The sequence below is a fragment of the Geotrypetes seraphini genome, chromosome 19, assembly GCF_902459505.1.
Source record: "Geotrypetes seraphini chromosome 19, aGeoSer1.1, whole genome shotgun sequence".
Classification (NCBI taxonomy): domain Eukaryota; kingdom Metazoa; phylum Chordata; class Amphibia; order Gymnophiona; family Dermophiidae; genus Geotrypetes; species Geotrypetes seraphini.
The window spans coordinates 15,798,218-15,825,562 of record NC_047102.1 but is presented as its reverse complement, the minus strand read 5'-3'; the positions used below and the strand labels follow the sequence as shown (position 1 = coordinate 15,825,562).

Sequence of the window (27,345 nt, the reverse complement as noted above, 5' to 3'; positions counted from 1 at the left end):
GCCTTTAGGGGGAGGGGGGGGGTTTGTGAATCCCCTGAAGGACCTGACTGCACACTACTGTGGATAATGATGAGCTGGTCGCATCTGGATTTTCAGAAGGTATATGACAAAGTCTACCATGAGACATCCTCAGAAATTTAAAAGACATGGGATAAGTGACAGTGTCCTATTGTGGACTGATACCTTGCTAAAAAGATACAAAACAGAGAGTTGGACTAAATGGTGTGGTTTTCCCAGTAGAGAGAATCAAATAGCATGCCCCATATACATTAGGGCCAGCGTTGTTTAAATTTACACAAATGATCTGGGGAAAAAGTGCAAAAGAGTTGAGGTGATCAGATTTGTAGATGATAACAAAATTGTTCAAAGTGCTACCAGTCGTAAGCAGCGCTGTACGGAGTCACAAAGAAGACAGTCCCTGCTCAAAGAGCTTACAATCTAAACAGACAAGACAGACAAACAAACAGGATGTCATGGACACAGTTAAGGGGAATGGATAATCAGCTGGCTTGTACAGGATAATCAAGCCATTGTGACATCACTGATGAGGTTGGCTCTTATTGGTGGAATGAGGCATTATGATATCACAAGCTCAGCTCTGTTTCCCAAGGACAAAGAGGATATCATGGATACAGTTAAGGGGAACGGTTAATCAGCTGGCTTGTACAGGATAATCAAGCCATTGTGACATCACTGATGAGGTTGGCTCTTATTGGTGGAATGAGGCATTATGACATCACAAGCTCAGCTCTGTTTCCCAAGGACAAAGAGGATATCATGGATACAGTTAAGGGGAACGGTTAATCAGCTGGCTTGTACAGGATAATCAAGCCATTGTGACATCACTGATGAGGTTGGCTCTTATTGGTGGAATGAGGCATTATGACATCACAAGCTCAGCTCTGCTTCCCAAAGACAAACAGGATGTCATGGATTCAGTTAAGGGGAATGGTTAATCAGCTGGCTTGTACAGGATAATCAAGCCATTGTGACATCACTGATGAGGTTGGCTCTTATTGGTGGAATGAGGCATTATGACATCACAAGCTCAGCTCTGCTACCCAAAGACAAACAGGATGTCATGGATTCAGTTAAGGGGAACGGTTAATCAGCTGGCTGGGTTGGAGGGCAGAGGAGTAGGGTTAAGGATTGAAGGCTATATCAAAAAGGTGGGTTTTCAGTCTGTTTTTAAACACGAGAAGGGAAGAGGCTTGGACAAGCATGGGTAATTTATTCCAGGCTTAGGGGGCAGCTAGAAGACAGGAACAAAGTCTGGAATTGGCAGTGGAGGAGAAGAGTTTAGCTAAGAGACGCTTATCTGAGTTCTCTGGGAGGTGTATAAGGAGAGAGAAGAGAGGAGAGATATTGATTGGAAGCAGAATGAGCACACTTGTAGGTCAGCAATAGGAGCTTGAACTGTATGCGAAGGCAGTGAGGTGATTCAAGGAGAGGGGTGACCTGAGTCTAACGAGGTTGGTGGAAAATGAGTCATGATAAATAGTAGTAGATTGTGCGTTCACTATTAGTGCCACACCACTTAAACATGCAGCCCTAATGGCTCATTTTCCAGATTTGGCCCTGAAGTGACTGTTAACGCGCTCTCATGCACACAGCCACGTTGGAATCTGAGTGCCTGACAGGTGACCCAGAATGATGTGGCTCGTTATGAGCATGTAACACCCATATTAAGCCTACATTGGCTATCGATTTATATGGTGTACAAGGTTTAAAGTTTTGATATTGATTTATAAGCAACTTTTAAAGGTACAGCATCACCTTTTCATATCTATAGGCCAATTATGTTCAATTAGAAAAGGTCTCTTTCAAGTCCACTCAGTTTGACAAGTGCAGTATTTCTTTATTTGCAACGTACTAGGTTTGGTTTTTTTCCGTAGCAGGACCAGAATTGTTTCCCTCAAGAATTAAGGTTGATTTGTCTTTTAATAAAAAACTTAAAAGCTAATTATATATGCTAATGTAATGCTAATATAATGCTAATCAGCTATAAAAATTTTGTCAATTGTATGTGATGCTGTATTTTGTTTTGGCTGTAATTATGATGTTTTATGATTATGAATGTTTTATTGTAAGCTGTTCAGACTATTACTAACTAATAGTCTGGACAGCTTACACTAAAACAATCATAAAACATCTTAAATACAGCCAAAACAAAATACATTTTTTTGCAAGAACTGTGAGCTATAAAAATCTTGCAAAATAAATCATTTTTAAAAAAGAGAATGCAGTGCACAGAGGTAAAATCTCTGGAAAAGTTGGTGATTTATCATATGACCCGATGATTTCTTGTTTTCTAGTATCTGAACTGCAAGAAGAAGGGATAAATGCCATCAACTTGCCTCTGAGTCCAATTCCCTTCGAACTGGACCCTGAAGATACTATGCTAGGTAGGGCAGAATCATTTTCCAGCACTGTTAAAACTAGAATATGAAATGGATGTAAATGTATGATATGTAATAATGTTTTCCTTATCACCCCTGAAGAAGAGAATGAAGTCCGAACAATGGTTGATCCAAATTCAAGAAATGATCCTAAGCTGCAGGAACTAATGAAGGTAAGATATTTCTTGTGAACAACATGGTTTATGCTTCCTTCTAAACTGGAAAAAATATTTCTTCATCAACATGTAATTAAACTCTAGAATTTGTTGCCAGAGAATGTGCTGAAAGCAGTTAGCTTAGCAGGGTTTAAAAAAGGTTTGAGTAATTTCCTAAAAGACCATAAGCTATTATTAAGATGGAGTCGGGAAAATTCACTGCTTATTTTTAGGATAAGCAGCATAAAATCTGTTTTTCTCTTTGGGATCTTGCCAGGTACTTGTGACCTGGATTGGCCATTGTTGGAAACAGGATACTGGGCTTGATGGACCTTCGTTCTGTCTCACTATGGCAATGCTTATGTTTTTATTTGAGTCAAGTATAGGATAATCAAGGCATTGTGACATCACTGCTGAGTTTGGCTCTTAGGCATTGGTGGAATGAGTCATTGTGCCATCACAGTCTCAGCTCTGGAATGTTGCTACTATTTGGGTTTCTGCCAAGTACTTAGGACCTGGATTGGCCATTGTTAGAAACAGGATACTGGGTTTGATGAACCTTTAGTCTGTTCCAGTATGGCAATGCTTATGTTCTGATGTCTTATTTCCACATTTCTTCTGAAAAATATGTGCATACTTATACTGGACACACAGTGACGGATACGAAAAAAGGATTGAAAATTAGCTGAAATGGCCTGCCCAGTAAGATGGTTAGAGTTTTGTGTTTTCTGAGAAGGTTGGAAATGCCTATCTCTGTAGGTTACTCCCAGTGGTTCCTTTTTAGAAAGTTACCTGGACAAATCTTTGCCTGTGAAAATCTACCCCCCACCCCCAACCTTCCAGACTGGACCATTTTTGTCTGGACAATTTGTTGACCACTCAAAATTTATCTGGTTTTGAAAAAGTGACGCTTGGGAAGTTCAGAACATATAATCAGTTTAGTTGGACAACTCTTGACACTCATCAGTCTATCTGGTTAAGTTTATTTTGGATTATTTTAACTGGTTATATTCATTGAGGTGCTTAACCAGTTATGTTCTGCTGAATACCCAGTGAACATTAGCCAAAAACTTTCCCCAACCTTTTTTTTTTTTAATTGTTATACATTTGAGCTGATGTTCTAAGTGATTTATTGCCTTGGCTGGTGGGCGACCAAAAATAAATCTTTTATCCATGTATATCCATGGATATTATTGGACTATTTTAAAATAGCCAAGTGGCCCAGTATTATTTGTATATTTGTAGGCTGGGCTTGGGTGGATATTATCCACATATCTGCGGGATGTATTGTGAGATTATTTGGCCGCTGGATGGACAACATGTATGTTTATAGTTTAGCCCTGTGAGTTTAAACGAGAGAGAGAGCCTCTCATTCTATAAAGGAGCACTCAGCGTTAGGCCAAATTTATGCATGTATGTGTAAGAATACTAGCACATAACATGTACTGTACACATATGTAACCAATTGCAAGCTATGATTACAGGAGTATGCTATAACATATACACAACTACTTTAGCATGTAAATGCGAGGAGGGCATCCATATGGGTGGGACATGTGTGTCTTCCACTATGTGCACAGTTTATTGAATACTATAAAATACAGGCAGTCCCCAGGTTACGAACGAGCCTTCCCTTCTCACCACCCCCAGCCTGTGCAGCAGATTCTCTCTCCCTTCCTTCCTTTGTGTATATATGTACAGTATAAGCCTCTCCTTCCTTTCCCACCACCCCAGTTCCTGCAGCAAATTCTGTCTCTCCCTCCCTTCCCACCACCCCAGTCCCTGAAGCAGGTTCGGTCTCTCCCTCCTTTCCCACCACCCCAGCTCCTGCAGCAATTCTGTCTCTCCCTCCCTTCCCACCACCCCAACCCCTGCAGCAGATTGAGTCTCTCCCTCCCTCCTTTCTCACCCTCCAGTACATTCACCTTTTCTTCAGGTCGCCGGCAGCAGTTTCCACATACTGGCACAGCTAACCCAGAAGCTTTCCCTCTGACGTAAAATGCAAATGCGTCAGAGGGAAGGCTTCCAGGTCAGCCACGGTAGCTTGTGGGAGCCGCTGCCGGTGACTTGAAGAAAAGGTTAATGGGCTGGGATGGTGGGAAGGGATGGAGACTGCCTTTTCAGGTATTGTGTACAGGCAGTCCTCATATTCGTATGTATGAGTACGACGTAAGTCGGACGTTCGTAAAGTGGGGACTGCATGTACGAACATAAGTGCTGCACATAGGCGCCCCCGTTTACACTCGCCAGAGTCCTAATGCAAGCAGGTGCACCTAAAAGTGTACACATTTCTATAACAGAATCTGCGCATAGATGCCATGTTTGAATGCACATTCACTACGCTAAATCCAGGTGCTCGAACGAAAGCACCCAGATACCCCTTAATGCCAACACAGAAAGTGCATTAATCATATACTCGACACCACTACCCATGCAAAATCATCACTAAATAAATGCCAGCAGTGGCATTTAACTTAACCCTTTTACTACACCAGCTGAATTTTGGCTCCTCTGTTTTGGTTAATGAGAAATTTACATTATATTGAATTTTACCGTTCCCCACTTTAAACTGTTTTGGCCAAATGGAATACAAATAAGGGTTTTTGGTAGTATTTTGGGGTTTCAAATGGTTAAATAGAATTGAAGAAACCTCTATAGTAGTTAATCAGTTTCTCTCTACCTTTTTTTTGTCTTAACTGCTATCCAAATTGCTATTTAGCAATGCAGAGTTCAGAACTGGATTCATTTATAGCTAATATCTCTTGTCATTTTTGTCACAGGCCTGCTCATAGTCTCCTCTGTTATCAGACCAAAACTTTTAAAGGTAGTGTAGTAAATTGGGTTTTTTAACAGTGGAAAAGACCTACTTAGAATGTGTAAATCTCTCATTCAGTTCACTGGGTTTGAGTTTGAAGCTACATATGGCTCATATCTGCTCTAAAGTTTTCTGAGATAACACTCGCATCAGCTGATTTAAAGATATTCTGAAACGTCTCTCCAGGATATAATTCTAGCTTGCTTCTTTTCAAGCATCCGATTTTTCTATCTGAAAGTGCTTTTTTAACTTGGAAATTTATGAGTGCCTAATCCCTCCTACTCTGTGTTGCTACACAGGTATTAATTGATTGGATTAATGATGTGCTGGTAGGAGAACGAATCATCGTGAAGGACTTGGCTGAAGATATGTATGATGGACAAGTGCTACAAAAACTCTTTGGTAAGAAAAAAAAAATAACGTGTGGTATGCATAGAGCAATGATCAGTCTCCATGAGCTCCTGCAAGCCCCACAGGTATTCTAAACCCATGCGGTTTGCAGCAATAATAAAAGCAAAATTACTGTAATTTAAGAAACTAGGTGCTTGGATTAATCGTGTTTTTCAAACCATAACAGACTCGCACCCAACAGACTAAAGGTCTGACCTGACTAGCCTTGTGGTTGCTAACTTTCGCTTGAGATTATGCAACATTAAAATAGCTCAAGATGATCTGAGAACAACCAGAGGTTCCATTGCAGCATGATTCTCCGCAGCCTTCCATGATAACGTCTTAGGGTTTGTAATCCAACGCGGGAACACGTGAAACGACAAGCAGAAAGCACCCCTGTTGAATGTTAACATGTACTGTGAAATTCAGCTGATGTTCCCAAGAAAGGCCTCTCCCGAGGATCCCACAAGAGATTCACGTGCCACTTAGATGACTTCAGAACCTCAGTCTTGCAAACTTATCCACAGATAGAAATTAAAAAAACAATCTAAATATTCTCTTGCATCAGACAAAGAATCACATTGCAGATAACTGTATAAGTGGATATAGGTTACCTGGGCTAGACTCTCTTTAAATTGTTCTATTGCTGAAGCTATCCAGTGGCACACAGGCCCTGATTTTATAAACAACACCTAAATTCTAGGCGCTGAGGAGTGCACTTGTCAATCATCCGCTAGGCGCTGTTTATAGAATTGGTGTTGAAACCTTAGGTGCGCTCCAATTTACGCCGGGGTTTTTGTGACCTAAATGAGGGCACCTAGGTCAAATCATGCCCAAACTCCTCCCTGAATCCACTTTTAAGCAAGCCTATTTTCTGAATGGTGCCTCAAGAGTAGACGCCCACTTCGAAGTGGTAGGCATCTACCAAGTTAGGCCCCTACCAGCTAATTATCATTTTTTAATTGCTTTTTTTTAATAGTGCTTTTCAATTAATGGCACCGATTAAGCCAAATCGAATAATTAAGTTGAAAGGCAGCTAACTCCAGGCACCGCTGATATGAATCTGGGCCACATTTCTTAGCTGTGAATCATTGCATACTTCACGTTCTATTGGACATATCACATTATATATCATAGTTTTTTGGTATATGTCGAGTACATGCAAATCAGATGCTCAAGAGTTGAGCTAACCTGTTTGGATTGATGAGTAGAATATACATTCTTTAAGGTAAAAATTAATAGTCTGATCTTGACTCCAGCCTTTGGTCTCACTAGTACATCACAGTATGCAGTAGTATTTTAAATATAAATTGAACTGCTGTATAAATTAGAAATATGTCTTATTTTACCCAATAAATGGCATGAGCTAGAACTGTGTTTTTCAACTCAGTCCTGGAGTGCCCCCTTGCCAGTTAGGCTTTCAGGATATCCACAATGAATATGCATAAGCTTGATTTGCATGCACTGCCTCCATTATATACAAATTTATTTCATGCATATTCATTGTGGATATCCTGAAAACCTGACGGTCAAGGGGGGAACTCAAGGACCAAGCTGATAGTGTAGCTGGTTTTAAGAAGGGTTTGGACAATTTCCTGGAGGAAAAATCCATAGTCTGCTATTGAGACAAGACATGGGGGAAGCCACTGCTTGCCCTGGATCGGTAGCATGGAATGTTGCTAGTATTTGGGATTCTAGAATCTTGTTACTCTCTAGGATTCTGAAATCTTGCTACTCTTTGGGGATTCTGCATGGAATGTTGCTACTCCTTGAGTTTTGGTGAGAACGGGCTACTGGGCCGATAGACCGTTGGTCTGACCCAGTAAGGCTATTCTTATGTTCTTAAGCTGAGAAACGCTTGAGCTTGAACAAAGTTTGAAACATGAGTTTTGTTGCCAGCCACGGAATTTATAAGTAATTCAGGAGAGACCGAGGCATTTACTGGAAAATAGATGTTTTCTGTTTGGCCTGATGCCCAGCTCTTGCTGTTGGGTAAGATGATCGCATCCACTATCCAGACGATTTCGCCAGTGAATTACAAGCACAGCTTAAACCAAGAAACTTAATACCTAGTTTGAGATAACCACAATTTATTAGCATGAGGTTTTTAGAAGTGGCTCCTTAGCCAATGGTTTAGCAATGACTGATTGTAAAAAGCTGTTCTGTAAGTTGATGCCTAAAGTTCAGTACCCAATAATGTACATAATTTATAGAATAGTAGCATTAATTGCGAATGATTGCCGCCGGTAATAGGCAGTTACATGCGTACGTGCTCTTCTATAAAGAGTGTGCCTTATATCACATACACTTGGAATCTTTAAACGGCGCCTGGAAAAATGGTGCTGGCCATGTGTCAATCACGCTTAGGCGTTGTTTACATAATCACACCTAGTGGCGCCTACAAACATAGGCATCGGAAATGTAGGTGAGGGTTTTAAAGACCTATATTTCAGGGGGGCCTAAGTTTTGGGAGAATTGCACTGCTAAGCGCCATGTGCTAGGGGGAAAATTTAGCAGTGACACCAGGAAGTATTTTTTCACGGAAAGGGTGGTGGATCACTGGAATAAGCTTCCGGTGCAGGTGGTCGAGGCCACCAGCGTGCTCGACTTTAAAAGTAAATGGGACATTTACGTGGGATCCCTACGTAGGACGAGTGACTAGCATCTAGACTTATTGGGGTGGGTCAGTAGAGTGGGCAGACTTGATGGGCTATAGTCCTTTTCTGCCGTCATCTTTCTATGTTTCTATCCAATTCTATAAAAGACAAGTGCCTATCACCCAATTAAAATGTTTTTTTTTCCAATTATTAAGGCTGTTAAGGGCATTTTGACAATTAAGCTAGGCGCCATTTATAGAATCTGGCCCTTAGGGCCTCATTCATCAGCGCCAACTACAATAGCGCTTAGCACGATTCTATAAACCTTATAGAATCGCAGTACGCGCCAGTGCATGTCATAGCTTTTAGGTGCACCCATTGGGGGCCACGAGAAATCAGGCCTGCATACCTTCAACCAACTTGTGCGCACTTCAGGCATTTTCTATAACAGTGCACATAAATTTTAGGAACGCCTATACTCCTCTCCTGGCCACGCCCCTTTCAGATTTGCACACTAGAACTGATGCGCAGCACTTTATAGAAATACGCCTACCAAGTTGTGTATGTAACTTCTAATTAGGGGCCAGTTAGCGTCAGTTATTAGAAGAGTGTGGCGTAGTGGTTAGAGCTACAGCCTCAGCACCCTGAGGTTGTGGGTTCAAAGCCCGCCCTGCTCCTTATGACCCTGGGCAAGTCACTTAATCCCCCCCCCTTGCTCCAGGTACATTAGATAGATTGTGAGCCCACCGGGACAGATAAGGGAAATGCTCGAAGTACCTGTATGTAAACCGCTTTGAGTGTGGTTGCAAAACTACAAAAAGGCGGTATACAAGTCCCAATCCCTTTCCCTCAATTGTCAATTATCGGTGATGATTAGGCTTGTAAAACAAATTGTGTGTGCAAATCAGCTGTGTGCACTGATTTGCACGCACAATGTAATGGGGATTAGTATGAAACTGTTAGAGGGGTGAATACGTGGGCAGAGCATGGGTGTGTCAGGACAGGTTACCAAACACGTGACTTATAGAATACAATCAGTGGCATGCATTGTGTGGTGCACTTAGATTTACCCACTTACACCAGCCATTGATGTGTTTGTGCCCATGTGACTTTACACTAGTATTCTAAAATAGTTTAGATGCCCCCTTAGGCCATTATAGAATTGGCACTATGCATACTCCATTGTTGCACCTAAAAATGAGACACAAATTTATAGAATGCTGCTTTAGTGTTTCCAGTAATATTTAGCTCGTCATGGTGTGACTACACCCCAAATACTGTTTGCAATGCTGGTCACCATATCTAAAAAAACACCAACCCCAAAACCCCCAGAAAATAATGAATGGGTTGGGACTTCTTCCCTATAAGGACAGGCTAAAGTTCAAGGGAGATATGATAGAGGTCTATAAAATTTTGAGTGGAATGGAACAGATAAACATGAATCACCTGTTTACTCTTTCTACAAATACTAGGGCTAGGGAGACATGCAATGAAGCTACTAATTAGCAGATTTAAAATAAACTGGAGAAAATATTTCTTCACTCCACGTGTAACTAAACTCTGGAATTCGTTGCCAGAGAATGTGGTAAAAGCAGTTAGCTTAGCAGGGTTTAAAAAAGGTTTGGCTAGTTTCCTAAAACAAAAGTTTATAAGCCATTATTAAGATGGACTTGGGAAAATCCAATAAAATGTGTTTGATTCTTTGGGGATCTTGCCAGTTACTTGTGACCTGGATTGGCCACTGTTGGAAATAGGATTCTGGGTTTGATGGACCTTTCTAAGTGAAATTTGACATTTCTGTCAAACTCAAATGAATGGAAAACCCCAGCCCTCTATCATTTGTTTCTTTTATAGATTCAAATGTTCTCATGAAATATGTATTATTAAAAATCTTGCCTATGTGTTTTTTCCTTCCATTACTAATTCAGAAAAACTTGAAGGGGAAAAGCTCAATGTTGCTGAAGTTACACAGTCTGAAATCGCTCAGAAGCAAAAACTGCAGACGGTGCTGGAAAAGATGAATGAAACTCTGAAGCTTCCCCCAAGAAACGTCAAGTGGAATGTTGACTGTGAGTGTGATTTTATGTACTATTTCTTTCCTGCAGTGGTTCCTGACCCTGTCCTGGAGGACCACCGGCCAGCTGGGTTTTCGGGATAGCTCTAATGAATATGCATGAAAGAGATTTGCATCTAATGGAGGTAAAAGGAATGCAAATCTGCCCTATGCATTTTCTTTAGGGCTATTCCAAAAACCCGGCTGGCTGGTGGTCCACTGTTTTACTAGGATAGCATGACTGACAACTGTTTTATTACTGCTTTCCATATTTTTTCCACTTAAAAATCCACATGACTAGATGATGAAAACCAAAATAATTAACAGCATCTCTCTCCATTTCTTCCTTCCATTTATCCAAAGTTTGAAGACAACGGAGGCAGCAGTCAGTACAAGGCCCTTTGTATCAACGTGTATTCACAGACCTCAACATTTCCAGTCTAACTATTTTTATTTATTTATTTTAAGAATTTCTATACCGTTTACAGCTATACAGTTAACAGAATATACATACATAATCTCAGGAGGAAGGAGCAGGGGCTGTGAGCATTTTGCTGACTCCAGAGACCTCATGTTGACTACCTCTACTGGGCATAGGCCACAGAGTAGAAGTCCAGAGGAAGCACCCCAGTTCCTATGGCTCCATCTACTGATAATGCAACACCATTTGGGGGTCCCGACCCACAGTTTGGGAGCCACTGCAATAAACATTGCAAACAGCATGACTTAAATGAATGTAGTCTCCCAATCTCACTGAACAACCCCGAATTTCCTCATTGGAAGGCTTAAGAAAAGAGGTGGATCTTCACAGCCATTTGGCCTTTAACTGCCATCATATTTCTATGTTTCTAGAATGGTTACTGTGGATGGGCAGACTGGATGGGCCATTTGGCCTTTATCTGCCATCAAGTTTCTATGTTACTAAAGTTCTATGACATCACAATGCAAGTGTAAAGAGTCTTAGCCAATAGGGAGAGGAGATGATAGTGGTTGCTGTGGATGGGCAGTCTGGATGGGCCATTTGGCCTTTGTCTGCCATCATGTTTCTATGTTTCTATAACCATAAAGCTCTATGATCTCACAATGCAGGTGTAAAGAGCCTTAGCCTATAGGAAGAGGAGATGCCAATGTTAAGAGCCTTAGCCAATAGGGAGAGGAGGAGATAGTAGATGCTGCAGATGGGCAGACTGGATGGGCCATTTGGCCTTTATCTGCCATCATGTTTCTATGTTACTAAAGTTCTATGACCTCACAATGCAGGTGTAAAGAGCCATAGCCTATAGGAAGAGGAGATGCAAATGTTAAGAGCCTTAGCCAATAGGGAGAGGAGGAGATAGTAGATGCTGCAGATGGGCAGACTGGATGGGCCATTTGGCTTTTATCTGCCATCATGTTTCTATAGTATAGACAAAATAATTTTGGCTCACAAAGATGGAGCATGCCTTGAAAATGAAAACCTTACCTACTCGGCAGGTGGTACCGGTAGAAGGGCCTGCTTAGGCAAATATAGAGCCTTGGCTGGTTGGCTGAACATTTTGAGCACGTAGGAAGGCTTGTAAAATAAAACCCTAAACATAATTTGCCATAAAACAGAGAGCCGGTGCAGATGAGGCATGCCATGCTTTGTCATGAAATATGTCCTTGCTAGTGTTACATAAGAATAGCCTTTCTGGGTCAGACCAGTGGTCCATTTAGCCCAGCAGCACATCTTCACAGTGGCCAATCCAGATCACAGGAACCTAGCAAAAGCTCAAATAGTAGCAACATTCCATGGTACCGATCCAGGGCAAACATTGGCTTCTCCTATGTCTGTCTCAATAACAGATTATGGACTTCTCCGCCAGGAAATTGTCCAAACCTTTCTTAAAACCAGCTACATTAACCACTATTACCACAACCTCTGGCAAATGCGTTCCAGAGCTTATCTGTTCTGTGAGTGAAAAAAATATTTCCTCCTATTGGTTTTAAAAGTATTTCCCTGTAACTTAATCGAGTGTCCCCCTCGTATTTGTAATTTTTAACATAGAGTAAAAAAATCAATCCACTTGTTCTACACCACTCAGGATTTTGTAGACTTCGATCATATCGCCTCTCAAGACACATACCAAAAACTGTAGTTGATCTTTTTTATATGTGTGCATTTACAAAACAAGACACTACTTTTTTTTCTGTATAGTGACATCAACTTGGCTTCATTTGGTCAAATAAAAAAATATTGGAGGTGGATATAGGGGAAAACAACCAGTGTTAACAGAATTTAGCTGAACCAAATCCTATATTTATATGACAGATTAAAAGCCATGCCCATAAAGATGTTTGCAGAGTAACAAAATGCTAGAAAATCTTTAGCAAATCTAGTGATCAAATTTAAAGTAAGGATGATATGTAACATGTTTTGTTCTGTTCCTCTGTGCTTGAAAGAACAGATGTGCTGAGTAATCAGTGATTAAATCTTGAGTTGCCAGACAAATGGTCTGGTTTGTCAAAATAGTTACCATTTGAACTGAAGAACATGAAACGATTTGCCTTACTGAATCAGTTCACCGCTTAGTTTAGCAAATTGATGGAAATTGGTCATTTCTGTAACCATTCTAAGTTATAATTTTTAAGCTTCTCTATGGAATATTTGGCCCTCTGGTCCCTTTATACTGGAATACCCTTAGATCTTGCCATTCGAGGAATACACAGATATAAACTACTGTTCCCTTCCTTCAAAGGAATTAAATCGGCCGGGAAACTCAGTCAATCTTTCACTTATAAACTGGTAAAAATGTGGAATGAGCTTTCTGACTCTGTCAGTTTGATAGGTCAGTTACAACAATTTCGTAAAGTCCTAAAAACTTTATTTTTTACACAATACTTGAACAGTTTACCTAAAGATTCAACAAATTGATTACTCTACAACACTTATTTTCTCTTATGCTCTTGTTCGGTTTTTTTGCTGATCTTTAATTACTTGTAAACCGAGTCGAGCTCCATTGGGAGATGACCCGGTATATAAATCGAAGACTAGATTAGATAATTTGTGCACCATCTTTTAAGGAATACTGCCCCGGGGAAGTCTGCAAATAAGTGGAAAACTCTGAGAGAGTAAAATCACAAGGTCCAAAACGTGTTCCAACTTAAATCCTGATGTTACTGTTTCTTGAGCATTAATGTTTTAGGTATTTTGATGTAACACCTCTACCTTGGTCAGCAAGAGGAGTTGTTGAGGTAACAGCCTACAAGCTTGGGATGACTCGGACACTCCTTTATAAACTCTTCACGTCTGCCAGGGTAGACTAATTTTTCCTAGAAAATGACAAAAGCACATGTTGTAGATTCAGATGCATTTCTGTATGGTTATGAGATTCCACAAAGCAAAGTCCTATTATCTTTCCTTCAAGTCACTAGACTAGACTTGACACTTTGAAGAGTGGGGGCTTCGCTGGTCTCTTACCTTCTATCCAGGCAAATTCATGGCACCACCCCAAAAATGGCCATCATTTTTTTTTCCTGACAGTACAGAGGTGACCATGGTCCTCAAGGCACACAAAGGTTTAAAGGTTTCCTCAATTAATTTGCATGAGATTGTGTAGCATGTACTGTTTCCATTGTATGCAAATAAATCTGTTGCATACTGATTTTGGAGATCTTGAAAACCCAAATGGGTTGTGTGCCCTTGAGGACTGTGGTTGCCCACCCTTGTGACGGAGCATAGGAAAAGGGGGAAGTAAGACATGCCAAAAGACTTTAGCAGACTTAGAAAAAATAACCAGGTGTGATACTCTTTTCTTCATAGTCAAGCAAGATGGATTCCATGGTTTATAATGACTGAGGTCGGAATGCACAAAGCTTTGACACCATGGTAAAAAATACTGTGGTAGGGGGTATTTTATTGTTTTACTGGCGATGCTCAGCACAAAAGCATGCAAATTATATGCATGCTATTTGTGCAAACCATCACGGGTAAAAGGCAGAGGAACTGTGCCTAATGCTTGATCAGAAGCACAGCTCCTCCTGGCTGCTCCCCCCCCCAAAAAAAAAAGCAGCCCCTGCTCTCCCTGCCTGCCGGTTCAGCCGATCAGGGCAGGATGCATTGGGGAAGGGAACCTGCCATTTTGAAGAGGCAGACCTGTCGGCAGGAGGGAGTGGGCATCTCTCCTGCTGGTCTTCAAGAGAAGATGGGTAGAGGGGACGGCCCACTAGACCACCAGGTTTTTTTGGGGGGAGGGGGAGGCATGGGGGGATGACCCACCAGACAACCAGGTTTTTTTTTTCAGTGGGGGTCCCGGCCTGGTGGTGGTGGGGTCCCGGGCCAGTGGGGCGGGGTCCTTTGGGCCGAACAGAGTGGGGGAGGGGATTACTAGCATCAGGGCCTTTTAATGGCAGGGTCTGCTGTCATAGCCATATTTTCCTGTCCATTCCTGAGCCAATCAGTACTCAGGCACTGACAGGAAAGTAAGACTTTGACAGCTCAGACCCTGCCATTAACGTTTGCACAGGAAACAACATGTTTCCCTTCTATGCATTACACAGAGTGCTTATTAGAATACTACCGAGTTCCTTGTAACACATTACCATAGGATTCTCGGTAGCTTCTATGATGATTGGTAGCAGCCACAACATTGGCAGAGCAGTTTTCCATGCCAGTAAGAGTACTTTAACGACTCTGACTGCCATGGAAAGCTTTTGCGCATCGGGGCATGAGTTCAAACCACAGGATCTGACAAAGTGCACCAATGAGTGCTTTTGAAAGGAGCATACTGCCGGATTCTCCATAGGTCACCCAAAGTTGGGTGCATAAGTTTGGGTGGGGATTGCAGATCCATGCAAATTAGCTAATTAGGTGATAGAAATCAGTTGTTAGCATTAACTGGCACCTAATTGGCGCTCATTAGGAATTACTTACGGATCTGCCCTGGCTTCTATTCTATAACATGCACACCCTAATTTCATAGCACAAAACTCCGAAGGGGGTGTGGCCATGGGAGGGGCATAGGTGAGCCAGGGGCGTTCTCAGAAATTAGGTGCAATGTTATAGAATACCTGCATTTGCATGCCTGTTATTGATTGGACACAAGCATTTACATCAGCCTCTGGCGAGTGTAAATGCTCCCGCTTAAAGTTAGGTGTGAAGTGCACGCTAAGCTAGTATTCTGAAAAGGTCATTCTGCACAGAGTGCACTTTACAGAATGCTAGCTTAGGTTCTGGGATGATCAGCACTATCTGTGCATTTTCCCCAAGCTTTTGTAGGTCTACCAAAATATTTCTCTTTTAATCAAATGATCTTTTCTATGTTTCAGCAGTGGCATAGCCAGCCAGCCAGTTTTGGGTGGGCCTAAGCGTAAATTAGGTGGGCCTGAGCCAAAGTGGGCAGACATATCTCTCACTCCTTCCCTTCCCATCCCCATCCTGTGCAGCAAATTCTCTCCCTCCCTTCCTACCCCCTCTCCAGCCTTTGCAGCAGATTCTCTCTCTCTCCCTTCCCCTAGCCCGTGCAGCAGATTCTCTCCCTCCCTTCCTACCCCCTCTCCAGCCTTTGCAGCAGATTCTCTCTCTCCCTTCCCCTAGCCCGTGCAGCAGATTCTCTCCCTCCCTTCCTACCCCCTCTCCAGCCTTTGCAGCAGATTCTCTCTCTCCCTTCCCCTAGCCCGTGCAGCAGATTCTCTCTCTCCAGCTTGTGCAGCAGAATCTCGCTCTCACTCCCTTCCCACCCACCCACCCCGTGTACAATTTCTTCACATCACTGGCAGTGGCTGATTCAGAAGCCTTCCCACTGGCACAAAATACAAAACACATCGGAGGGAAGGCTTCCGGGCCAGCTGCCGGCAGTGTGTACAAACCGCTGCCAGCAGCCTCTATCTATTGGATGGGAGGACCTGAAATCAAACTGGGCAGGCGAGACCCATACTTGGCTATGCCCCTGTGTTACAGTAGAAAGTGGGTCTTTTATATCCTGTTTTAAAGAGCTTGTATTTGTACTGTACCAGTTTTCTGATGCTTACGAGTTTCCTTTCTGTATTTTCTGTAATATATAACATACCTGGCTTAATATTTTCTGTAATAAGGATAACATGATACCTTCTAATTTGTTTGTGAAATTCATTTTGATGGACTTAAGAACACTAGGAGTCTCTCTGGCTCTTGTGATGCCCAAAGTGGGGTGGGGGGGGGGGGGAGATCCTTGGCACTAGGACTTGCATGGAGATAATGTGTGGTAGCAGACACACCTTTTTTGTTACAGGGATGGAGAATGCAAGATGCAGATTAAATATACAATAGGAAATCATGCGGCTTGCCTGACTCCCACTGTAGAAGAACCATTTGCTATAATTAAATTGATATTTACATGTTCTTGTAAAAAAACAACAACCCCAAAACAGTTAAATAAAATATTTAATCTTTCTGTTTCAGCTGTTCATGCTAAAAGTATCGTGGCCATTCTTCATCTTTTGGTTGCTTTGTCCCAGTATTTTCGAGCACCAATTAGACTCCCAGATCATGTGTCCATTCAAGTCGTCGTCGTTCAGGTAAACAAAGAATGAGATTGGATCTGGATTGTTTTTCAGTAATGTCTTCTAATTAACCAATCCCAAATATCAATAGTTGCAAATCTTTCGTTTAACCTCTAGATCAGTGGTTCCCAAACCTGTCCTGGGGCACCACCAGCCAGTCGGGTTTTCAAGATATCCCTAATGAATATGCATGACAGAGATTTGCATATAATGGATGTGACAGGTATGCAAATCTCTCTCATGCATATTTATTAGGGATATCTTGAAAACCCGACTGGCTGGTGGTCCCCCAGGACAGGTTTGGGAACCACTGATCTAGATCACATCAGATACATTTATCAAAGCACCCTAAATTCTCTCAAGAGCAGATATACATTGCAGATATAGCATCTAATATACCTTTTTTATTATTATTATTATTATGATATTAGGTGCTAAATCTGCCCCTTTTCTCTGGAACAGTATCCCTAACTACTTGCGTGAAAATACAACACTTATCAGTTTTAAGGTGAAGCTAAAGACATTTCTTTTCCTTGACGCCTTTGAAATTTAAACTGTCCTTTTAAGGACGACTCGGATTTAAGAAAGATTTCTACCCCTTCCTCTTGTTCTTCTCCTTAAGTGTTCTCTTTCTTTCTATCAATTGTAGTTCCAATCCCTTCTTCCATTTCATCTTTGTTCTTAAAATTGTCTTTCCCCTCGGTTTGTTTTTATTATATTGCATTTTAATTGACATGTTTTTATGGCATTTTTGTACACCGCCCCGAAGGTTCGAGTGGGCGGTATAATAAATTTTAAATAAACTTGAAACTATATCTGCAAAGTATATCTGCTCTTGAGAGAATATTCAACACTTTGATAAATGCACCTGATGTGTTCTAATTAACCAAACATTTCAGTATCTTGTCATTAGTATTAAAAGGGGGAGGGAGGGAAGGCATATCAATCAACTGAGGTGCTGCATGCATGTCTTCCGGAGGTTTTCTAGAGCAGTTGGGATAGCAAAGAGGAGCTGGGAGAATCCAGTTTCCATATTTCTTGGCGCTTGGCCATGAGAGAGGAAGGCTCCTGCTCTATTTTCTCAACATGCTATATCCAAGTCAGGTAGCTCGATGAAGGATCACTTTTCATACTGTCTGCTCATCTGCAAAGCCCCGACAGCCACACGCTTTGCATAAATTTTCCAAGTAAAAATCTGCATGTTTTTCATTAAAAATTGCCTGCAAAAAAAAGGTGCTCACTCATGCCTCCTTTTGGTGCAGATACATTTTTTTTTAAATCACAAAAAGTATGTAGTTTGTATTATTTCGGACCTGCCATGGGGAATGCCCCTTGCCCCATAATGTGGTAAAAATAAGCATATTGCACTTTGGGGGTGAGGGATTTTTTTTTAAAGCAGTTACCCTCTTATAAAGCATATTTGACGTGTGGAAACAGTTTGACACAAAACTGCTTTTACCGTATCTTGATTTACTGTAGGTATTTGCAACCTGTGGTATCTCAGTGTTGTTGCAAATTGCTGACTCTATGAATAACTCTGCTTGTGAGCCACCTCTCAAGCAGCTTTATTTCAACAGCCTGGAAAGGTTGGGCCTTAAAACTGTGGCCCAGTGCTCCTAGGCAGGAGCTTAAATGAGCCAGGCAGGAGCTTAAATAATGACCATGACCTCCCCCCCCCCCATCATTGAGGGCATAATGGTGTTGCATCAGGCAGAAGCAATCCACAGATGTTCCTGCCCTGCCAGCACCATCTCCAAAATGGCACCCTAAACAGTAGTCTCATGCTACTACCACTAAGGGGTAATTTTTCAGGGGAGGGGGAAAGTATGTGATCGTTCAGTCATGTGGGCCCCTTTAAACTTCGGTCCAGGAGTATCGGGCCACCACTTAGAGGATCAGTGCTCCCAGCATCTTTCCTTTCCCTTCACCCACCCTTGGTCTTCCTCTCCTGCCTCCGCATCATCTGGTGACTTTAAGGTTTGAAGGGGGGGGGGGCATCATCACAGATCAATCAGGTTCGTCAGAAGGTACATCGGAAGGTGGAACTCAGCTGGAAGAAGATCTGGAGCAGCTCTGTGTGCAATGTTGCCTGCCTCTTCGTCCACAAAGCTTCTGAGAGGTTGGTAGGCCCACCCTGGGAGGCACAAAGGGGATAATCCAGGGGAGTCGCGGGTTTGGAGGTTTTTTTTGTCAGTTTTGACCCGTGATCGTGTGTAAGGGAGGGGGCTGTTGGACGCATGATAGGGAGGGAAGGAGGGGCTGCTGGACCCGCGATCATGAGTGGGGGCTGCTGGCCGGGAGGGGTGGGTAGGGAGGCATGTCACAGCACATCCTTCTCTGTGGGGACAAGGCCATTTACTGCTCCGCGGGGTAGTGAAGTTCCCATACCTGTGGCGAACGGTCTATATTTTTTCCCCATTCCTGCGGGTTAAGTCGTGGGAAACAGTCCCCTTGTCATTCTCTACATCTCCAGAGTTAGGACAACCTTCTTGCGTATTTTCAAATGGGAAACCTGGGCACCTTTCTTGTTTGAAAACTGCTATGAGATGGATAGGGGGTTCTTTGGACCTTTTGAGCAGGATGTTCCAATTCTGACTTGGGTGTTCTATGACTTGGGTATGCCAGCATGCCACCAAAACACTATTCTACAGCTTTGCACTAACTTGCATAGCATGTGTGCACAAAGGGTATACATAGGGCAGAATCCAAATTACACGTGTAACTTATAAAGTACTATAAATTGTGTGTATACCTGTGCTTAGACCCTGATTCTATAAATGGCACCTAACATGTAGGCATGTTGAGTATAATTGTCAATCATCTACTATGTGCCATTTATAGAATCATGCCTAGTGGCATCCAATCGGTCATAGGCGCCAATAGGCTTCGAAATCTTAGCCACACTCCCATTTATGTCGGGGTTTTCTTGGCCTAAATGAGTGCGCCTAAGTCAAACCATGTCCAAAATCTGTCTAGAATCCACCCCAACCACTCCTACTTTCTGGTGGACACCTCAGAGTAGATGCCTACCAATTTAGGCGCCTGCCAGCTAATTATTTTTTAAATAATTTTTTAGTGATGCTTTTCAATTAACTGCTTCAATTAAGCCCAATTGAAAAATTAAGTTAGGCCCCTAGATTGGTTAGATCGATGTGCCTAACTTTCTCCCCCCCCCCCCCTTTTATGAAGCTGCGGCGATAAAAGTTCCAACACTCATCAAAATTCTATGAGCGGTGGAGCTTTTGCTAACTTGGCTTCATAATAGGGAGGATTTAAGCATTTTTTTAAATAGAATCAGGCCTTAGACACTAACACTTACGACTAACTCTATGGCTGGCTTAAGTAATCACACCTAATATTAGTTACTTAGCTATTCTATAAAGGAACGTAGGTACCTATGTTCCTTTATAAGAAGGTCTCCTACAAAGCAACCTGCTAATAGAATTGCCCCCCTGTGTTTGGATGTATAATGGGAAGTTCTGTAGTACACTTGGCGGCATGAAATAATCTTGCTTGGTCAAAATTTAGTCCTATTATTCTCATAGGTTTAGAGTCTGGATTAGTGTATTATTTTTGCATTGGGTGTATACATAAAACAAGACCAAGATATTGTTTGCTCTTTTCCAGAAGCGAGAGGGAATCCTTCAGTCTCGCCAGATCCAAGAAGAAATCACTGGTAACACAGAGTACGTGAGCAGTGCTGCTTTCGGTAGCCTAATTTTTTTTTTTTTTAAGTGAACCGGTTGCCAATTACCTTGGTTGTGATGAAGTTTGATGTATTCTTTGTGAAGGAAGGCTAAGAGGGGGAAATTCACAATGCCTAAGTTAACTGAGAAACATAATTTAAAACGGCAAAAAATCATTAAAGTTAAAGCATCTCCCTGTGCTTAAATAAGATGGCAAAAATCGCACCTGCATAGGTGCTTTACAGAGCTTAACGCCACTATGGGCGTGGCTAACACCGGAAGTGGTGTTAGGTGCCAACCATGTTTTATCCAGTAAACCAGTGTCTCTCAAACTTTTTTTTAGCTTCAGCACATTAAGTGGAGCAAATATTTTTCATCAAAACAAATAAAGCAGATTCCACAACCAAATATCAAATATACAACAAAAGTGGAACACAACAAAGATTAAATTTATCAATTAAACTGCACTGATAAGTACTGCTACGTCATGGGACGTAGCAGTATGGTCTAAGGTTTCACCTTCTTCCATAATTATTTATCAGTGCAGTTTAATTGATAAATTTAATCTTTGTTGCATTTGTTGTATAGCAAATATTTTTCGTGCCATGTTAAAATTGAAATCATAAAATTGCAAAAGCAACAAAAAATTAATTCCCTCCTTTACTAACACGTAGCGCGGGTTTTAGCGCCAACAGTGGCGGTAACTGCTAGGACACTCATGGAATTCCTATGAGCCTTGGAGCAGTTGCCAGCGCTAAAAGCCACGCTATTTGTTAGTAAAGGAAGGGGTAAATTTGAGAGTTATTTATTTAAAGTTCTTTAAGCTGTGTATGGGTAATTGTAACAATGGTGAAACTAAAGTAGATAGAATAGAATTGCTAATCAATGTGATGGATGTGCTTGTTTTTGAGTGCAAATGAACCCAAAACGCAGCTCGATAGTTGACAAGCAAACACGCATTTCATCATCCACCATCTGCAGTCGTTCTCTTTTTTTTTTTTAATTTAATTTCTGTCGGAGCGAAAATCCAAGATTGCAAAGATAAGAAGATCCAGACGGTTACAAAGCCTTGATTGTTTTGTTGCTCATCTTAGGATAACTACTGCATTAAAAAATAAAGACAAAATTACTTGCCATTAGTTTTCAAGGACCAATCACGTCAAAGAATGATGCTCGTAACATTGACAGACTCTTGCGTACGTGACATACATGTCATCTATTCTAGAGTATACTTATGAAGGGAATTTCTGGAATCTCCCTTGGCATACTCGGAATCTCTTTGGGGCACACAGTTTGAGAGACACTGCAGTAAACTGTTCCATAGTCAAAGTAGACTTGATCTCTAGACATTCCTAATTTTAGTATACTTGACCCTGAAACATTTAAGAGAGAGAGATGAGCATAACTGATGTGTCGGAGCATAAAAGAACAACTTGTTATGTAAATAAAAGGGCCAAGGCCTTGTAAAGCTTTAAAACAGCAGTGTCAAAATTTTGACTTGGCTCCGTGTAAATATTTCATAAAGAGATGATTGTACCTCCTCAGCCCTCCTATGAGCATAGCGGTTGGTATGGTGTATCAGCCATAACATTTTAACTCGCAAAGAAACCCCATTAACATAGTCAAGGTAGGACGTCACAAGAGCCTGTGTAACGGTTGCTGGATCGTCCTGGAATAAAAATAGATGGGACTCCCCTAACGTGCTAAATAAGTAATGATGTATCTCCTTATTTTTTCATACCGCAGGGCCTTGTCAGGAAGACACGGTAAGTTGCTTTATTTTTTTATTGTAACACTCCTGTCTTTGTCTCTAACTGAGAATGTATTTGTTACCTGTATTTAGAAGAAATTGTCATAAAATCCAGGAGAAAAGATCTCCAGTTTGGACAAAAACAAACTATAGTGGAGATGTACAGTAACGTTCTTGTGCAACTTTATTCCACATGAGGTTTTTGGATATATTTTTCCATTTTTATGTACATGTTTATCATTTTGGTTAATTCATTCAAGTATTAGGAGCATTAAGTGTGATCGACATTTTTATGAGCTGTTATCAATTTACATGTCATTATTTATTATTCTATGAGCTCTTTGTGTTTTGCTTTACACTCATTAATTTTTCAATAATAGATGATGTCATTAATTTGAAATGTTTTTTTTTCTGATGCTTTATTTATATTTTATCAATGTGTCTTTGACTAACAACGGTCTTATTATGATGTAATGGTACGATTTTAATATTCTATGTGTGTTATGCAGGTTGTAGGCTCCTGAGGCCGGCCACATTGCCTGAAACACGTGCGTGCTGAGCTATCGCACAGATTTCTATTATTGCGGAATAAAGTTGCACGCCAGCGTTACCGCACACCTCCACTGTGGTTTGTTTGTGTAGAAGAAATTGTGCCATTAAGGTCAGAATCCTAAGGTGTTTTAAGAGTGCAACTGCTCAAGAGCCAGCACTATGAAAGATGGCGTTTATGGGAATGAGATGCATTTCTTAGAAACCAGGAATATGGCAGCGGATAAGATTCAGGAGGGTCACCCAGTTTGCATACTTTGATTCCTGATGCAGTGCTATAGTTTGAGTTTAGCAGTGTAATGCACGTATGCACACTTCCGTGCTAAGTGCTCGTGCTCGTGCTAAGAACAAGTTTGTTTTATACACCAACTTTTAAATTCCGCTTTTGGACCTACTATTTTGAATTGCTTTCATCATTCATTGCATTAGAGACTTTTACTCCGCCATTACCTTGCAGTTCTAGGCGGATTACAAAAGAGGCATTCTGGACAGATCCAGGCGAATTACGGGATTAGGAACAAATTACAGGGGCCCAATTTCAAAGTTCTCGAATAACAAGATCTTGGTTTCTCTTCTGTAGTCTGGTGGTTTAGTTTCGCTGCCTGAAACACGGCCCGTGTCGGGCCCATCAATAAATGGAAGTCCATGTTCTGTGCTTGCAGTGCTATAGAGCCCAGCCAGTCTCTAGGTTTCTTCTTGCTGTTTCACATGGAGCAGTCCTCTGTGCTTATTGCAAGTTTTCTTGAATTCTGTTACCAGCTGGGTGTCTGGTCCAAAAACAAGAGCTGCAACACTAACCAACCAGTGACCGTTGATGGCTCCAACTTTATTCAACGAGCAATCTCTAAGAGCAGTGTGAATCGATGCTCTCCAATCCATTGTGTCAGCATTACAAAGCCTGCTTAAGTAGCGCAGTTAAACACCGCCGCCGGGACACGTAGCGCACCTTAAAAGAGAGCACGCAGTACTTCAAAAGTTGTCTACACTGAGCTCAGTAGTGTAGGAAGGAGGGGGGGGGGCGGTCTGCCGTGGGTGCCATGTTGGTGGGGGCGTTGGCACCCCTCCTTGCGAACACCCCCCTTCCCCCATACCTGTGGTTGAAGTTGTTGTTCGCGGCGGTCAACGTGCTCTTCGCGTCCCCATCGACTCTTCCGCTTATATCACTTCCGGGTGCCGTGCGTAGGAAGTGATGTCAGAGGGAGAGCCGACGGGGTCGCTAGGAGCATGTTGTTGACCACCGCAAGCGACAACTTCAACTAGGGGTATGGGGGAAGGGGGCGTGCATGGCAGGCGGAGGAGGGGAAGGAGCGGGAGGGAGCAGAGACGAGGGCAGGGGAGGGGTTTCGCCTCTCACCCTCGCTACGCCACTGACTGAGCTCTCCGACCACCACGTTCAACCGTGTCCCTGATGCAGGCGTTGCAGTGCCAGAACACATAGGGCATAAATTGTGACGTCTTAATGGCTAGGATTACATCGATTCACACCGCTGTCAGAGCTTGCTCTTCTAATAAAGTTGTGTACCATTTGAATCTCTTTCCACTAGCTCAGGAGGAGGCAATTCCGGTCCTCGAGAGCCACAGGCAGGTCAGGTTTTCAGGATATCCACCCTGAACATGCTTGAGATGGATTTGCAAGCACTGCCTCCTTGAGATGCAACTCTATCTCGCGCATATTTATTGTGGCTATCCTGAAAACCTGACCTGCCTGTGGCTCTCGAGGACCGGAATTGCCTACCCCTGCACTAGCTCGTTGGGAGTCCAGTCCCATGCGTTTGCCACTCTTTTCCCAAGAACAAATATTTTTCATGTAGTTTCCAGTCCTTTACTGGTTTGGTACATAGTGAAGTAGGCATCTGAATGGTTGCAATATCTGAGATATGGTAATTATGTTTTGTGGGGTGTGTTTTGGGTTTTTTTTCAGAGCGGGATGCATTTGACACACTCTTTGATCATGCTCCTGACAAGCTTAATGTCGTCAAAAAGGTAGGAAAGTACTATTTTATATAATGATGACATAAAATGAAACAATTTCAAGCACAAACTAGAAATAAAGGGGTGGTCATTCAGTAAAGAGCCACCTAGTGTTAGGTTGCAAAAATGCATGTAAATAGCTCTGTTCTGGTTAACTCTGCGTGTAAGTGGCCACTTTGGCTTATTTTTTAGGCTGCCGGTAGGCATCCAAACTCGGTTTAAAAATATGCCGTTGAAACAAAGTTTTAACTGAGTTTCAAGGCGCTTACTGGCTGCCGAAAAAAAATCGGCGACAGAATCGCACCTCCGTAGGTGTTTTAGTCCGTCCTTAACACCACTGTGGACGTGGCTAACGCTGGAAGTGGTGTCGGGTGGCCTAAAGCGCCTACATTGGTGTGATTCACATCACAGGTGGGCACCGGAACGGTACGCCAGGAAAAACTCTGGCCTACATTTCCGGCACCTACCTTTGCCCGGAGGCGTAATTCCGTACCCGGTGTCGTCGTGTGATCAGCGGCCGCTTTTAAGCCACTCGCCGACAACGGCGCTGGTTACAGAGTCCAGGCCTTTGTAAGTAAATGACCCCTTAGAGAATACTGATTAGCATACAAGTACGTTTCATGATTTGACGACACCTATTTTGCTAGTGGACATGTTCATGGGCACTGTTTGGCTAAAGCTAGGGTTACGGAGTTCCCCGGACATGTCCTCCATTTGAGGACATGTCTGGGCGGCCATCGTGTGCGTGATGTTATCACGTGACTGTCGCGCATGCGCGGCCTTCCTGCTCGACAAGAGCTGGCAGCGGGGAGTAGGGCTAAGGCAGGCTTAGGGGGGGGAATTAGGGTGGGGGTGGAGCTAGGGGGGGGTCCAGATTTTCCCAAAAGGAAAATCTGGCAACCTTAGCTAGAGCACACAAGTACATGTATAAATTATTGAATAATATAGGGGCAGGGAGTTTATTTATACCAGCTGTAAAGCTGAGGTGGGTGATTTCTTCTTGCATTCAAGCGCATTTTCAGCTACTTGGCCTACTTTAATGAATTGCCTTAAAATAGACACCATAAACCGCACCCAGTTATTGAACGACACATAAAATGCAGTCAAAACTATAACCTTGAGTTGTTTTTTTGTTTCATTAGAGTTGACATTTGTTTTAAAGTGTTTATAATTGCTACATTTGATAACGAAGCTAATATATTTTATGGAATTAATTGAGTTGGGGAAGGCCCAGTGGTTGAAGTGGGTTATGGTAGGTTAGGACTGTAAACAAACCAATACCCCTTAAATTATGATGCATGAGAGAGAGTTCTTGTTAGAAAAACCCCTATTTTTAAAAATTAGGATTTTGTATTTTTAAAGGCTGAAAGACCTCAAGTGTTCACGGCTGTCTGAGTTTGGAACTAGTCCTACCAGAACAACCTATTAGTCTCAATTGCCTTTCTTTTACTGTTTTTTTTTTAATATATTTTCTATAATTTTTCTTATCTTCTTTTATATCGTGTTGACTAATTCATATAATATTGATAGTCTTATCAACTACTACTGACCCGCGCTCCCTCCTCCTCCCCCCTCCCTATTCCACCTGAACTTACAGCACTCTTATAAATAAAATCTGCTATCTTCATCTTATCGTAACTTTACGTTGCTATTTATCCCCAACATTACCTACTAAAATGTACATATTACATTTTCGCTCAGCAAATTGTATTTCTATACTATTGCCTCCTGAGGTCTCTGATCTCTGTATTTCCTCTGAATATCTACTTATTGTATTTCGCTGAATGTCCAGCACTCTTGATTGTAAACCGCCTAGAAGTCGCAAGATTGTGGCGGTATAGAAGAATAAAATTATTATTATTATTATTATAACAGACCTGCTATTTTCAGCTCATTATTCCTGTTAGTATTTATCAAGGCTTGCTTATTTGGTAAAGCCTATAATACTTAGCTTTTAGGTCCTGCCATTACGGTAGTGTTATCAGCTTCCGGCTGTATAGAATGGCTATGAAAGTGACTCAGCTGGCGCTCACTGCTCCTGCCCGGGTCACAATCGGAACGTATGCATTGTAATGACATTTATATATAGGTAGAGTAAACGTTGGACAAAATGGCAACCCAGCTAAAGGTTGCATTCAGTACCATTCCTCCCTTTTGGGCTGGTGTGCTTTACAACATGGCGCCCCCTCCAGCTTGCACGTTTGTCTTCATTTCTTGCACCAGCCCTGCTAAGGGCTTTTATTTCATCTGCTTTCTTTTCTTGTAAGTGTAAAGATTAGACACATCTAGGAGGGAGAAACAGGATCTCAAAATACAGTTCATCTTAAGACAGAAGCATATGGGGGGGGGGGGGAACGACAAAAGGATAGCAAAAATTCCTAAAGTTAAGGATCTAGTTTCATTTTTTTTTTTTTCTCCAGGCATTGGTAAATGAAAATAACTACTGTGAACTTGGTGAACTTACTGTATCATTATTACAGCT

General features: G+C 42.0%; 1 protein-coding gene across 2 annotated transcripts in view; it reads left to right on the top strand.

The window, feature by feature from the left end:
• PARVA (parvin alpha) overlaps window positions 1-27,345 on the top strand; it is a 115,919-nt gene that overhangs the window by 75,856 nt on the left and 12,718 nt on the right. For both annotated transcript variants that reach the window (XM_033928627.1, XM_033928628.1), the window contains exons 2-9: window positions 2,316-2,405; window positions 2,502-2,572; window positions 5,669-5,771; window positions 10,285-10,425; window positions 16,807-16,922; window positions 20,535-20,593; window positions 22,340-22,359; window positions 24,814-24,875. In XM_033928627.1, the coding sequence (XP_033784518.1) occupies window positions 2,316-2,405; window positions 2,502-2,572; window positions 5,669-5,771; window positions 10,285-10,425; window positions 16,807-16,922; window positions 20,535-20,593; window positions 22,340-22,359; window positions 24,814-24,875 (662 nt within the window). The remainder of the gene's footprint in view (window positions 1-2,315; window positions 2,406-2,501; window positions 2,573-5,668; window positions 5,772-10,284; window positions 10,426-16,806; window positions 16,923-20,534; window positions 20,594-22,339; window positions 22,360-24,813; window positions 24,876-27,345) is intronic.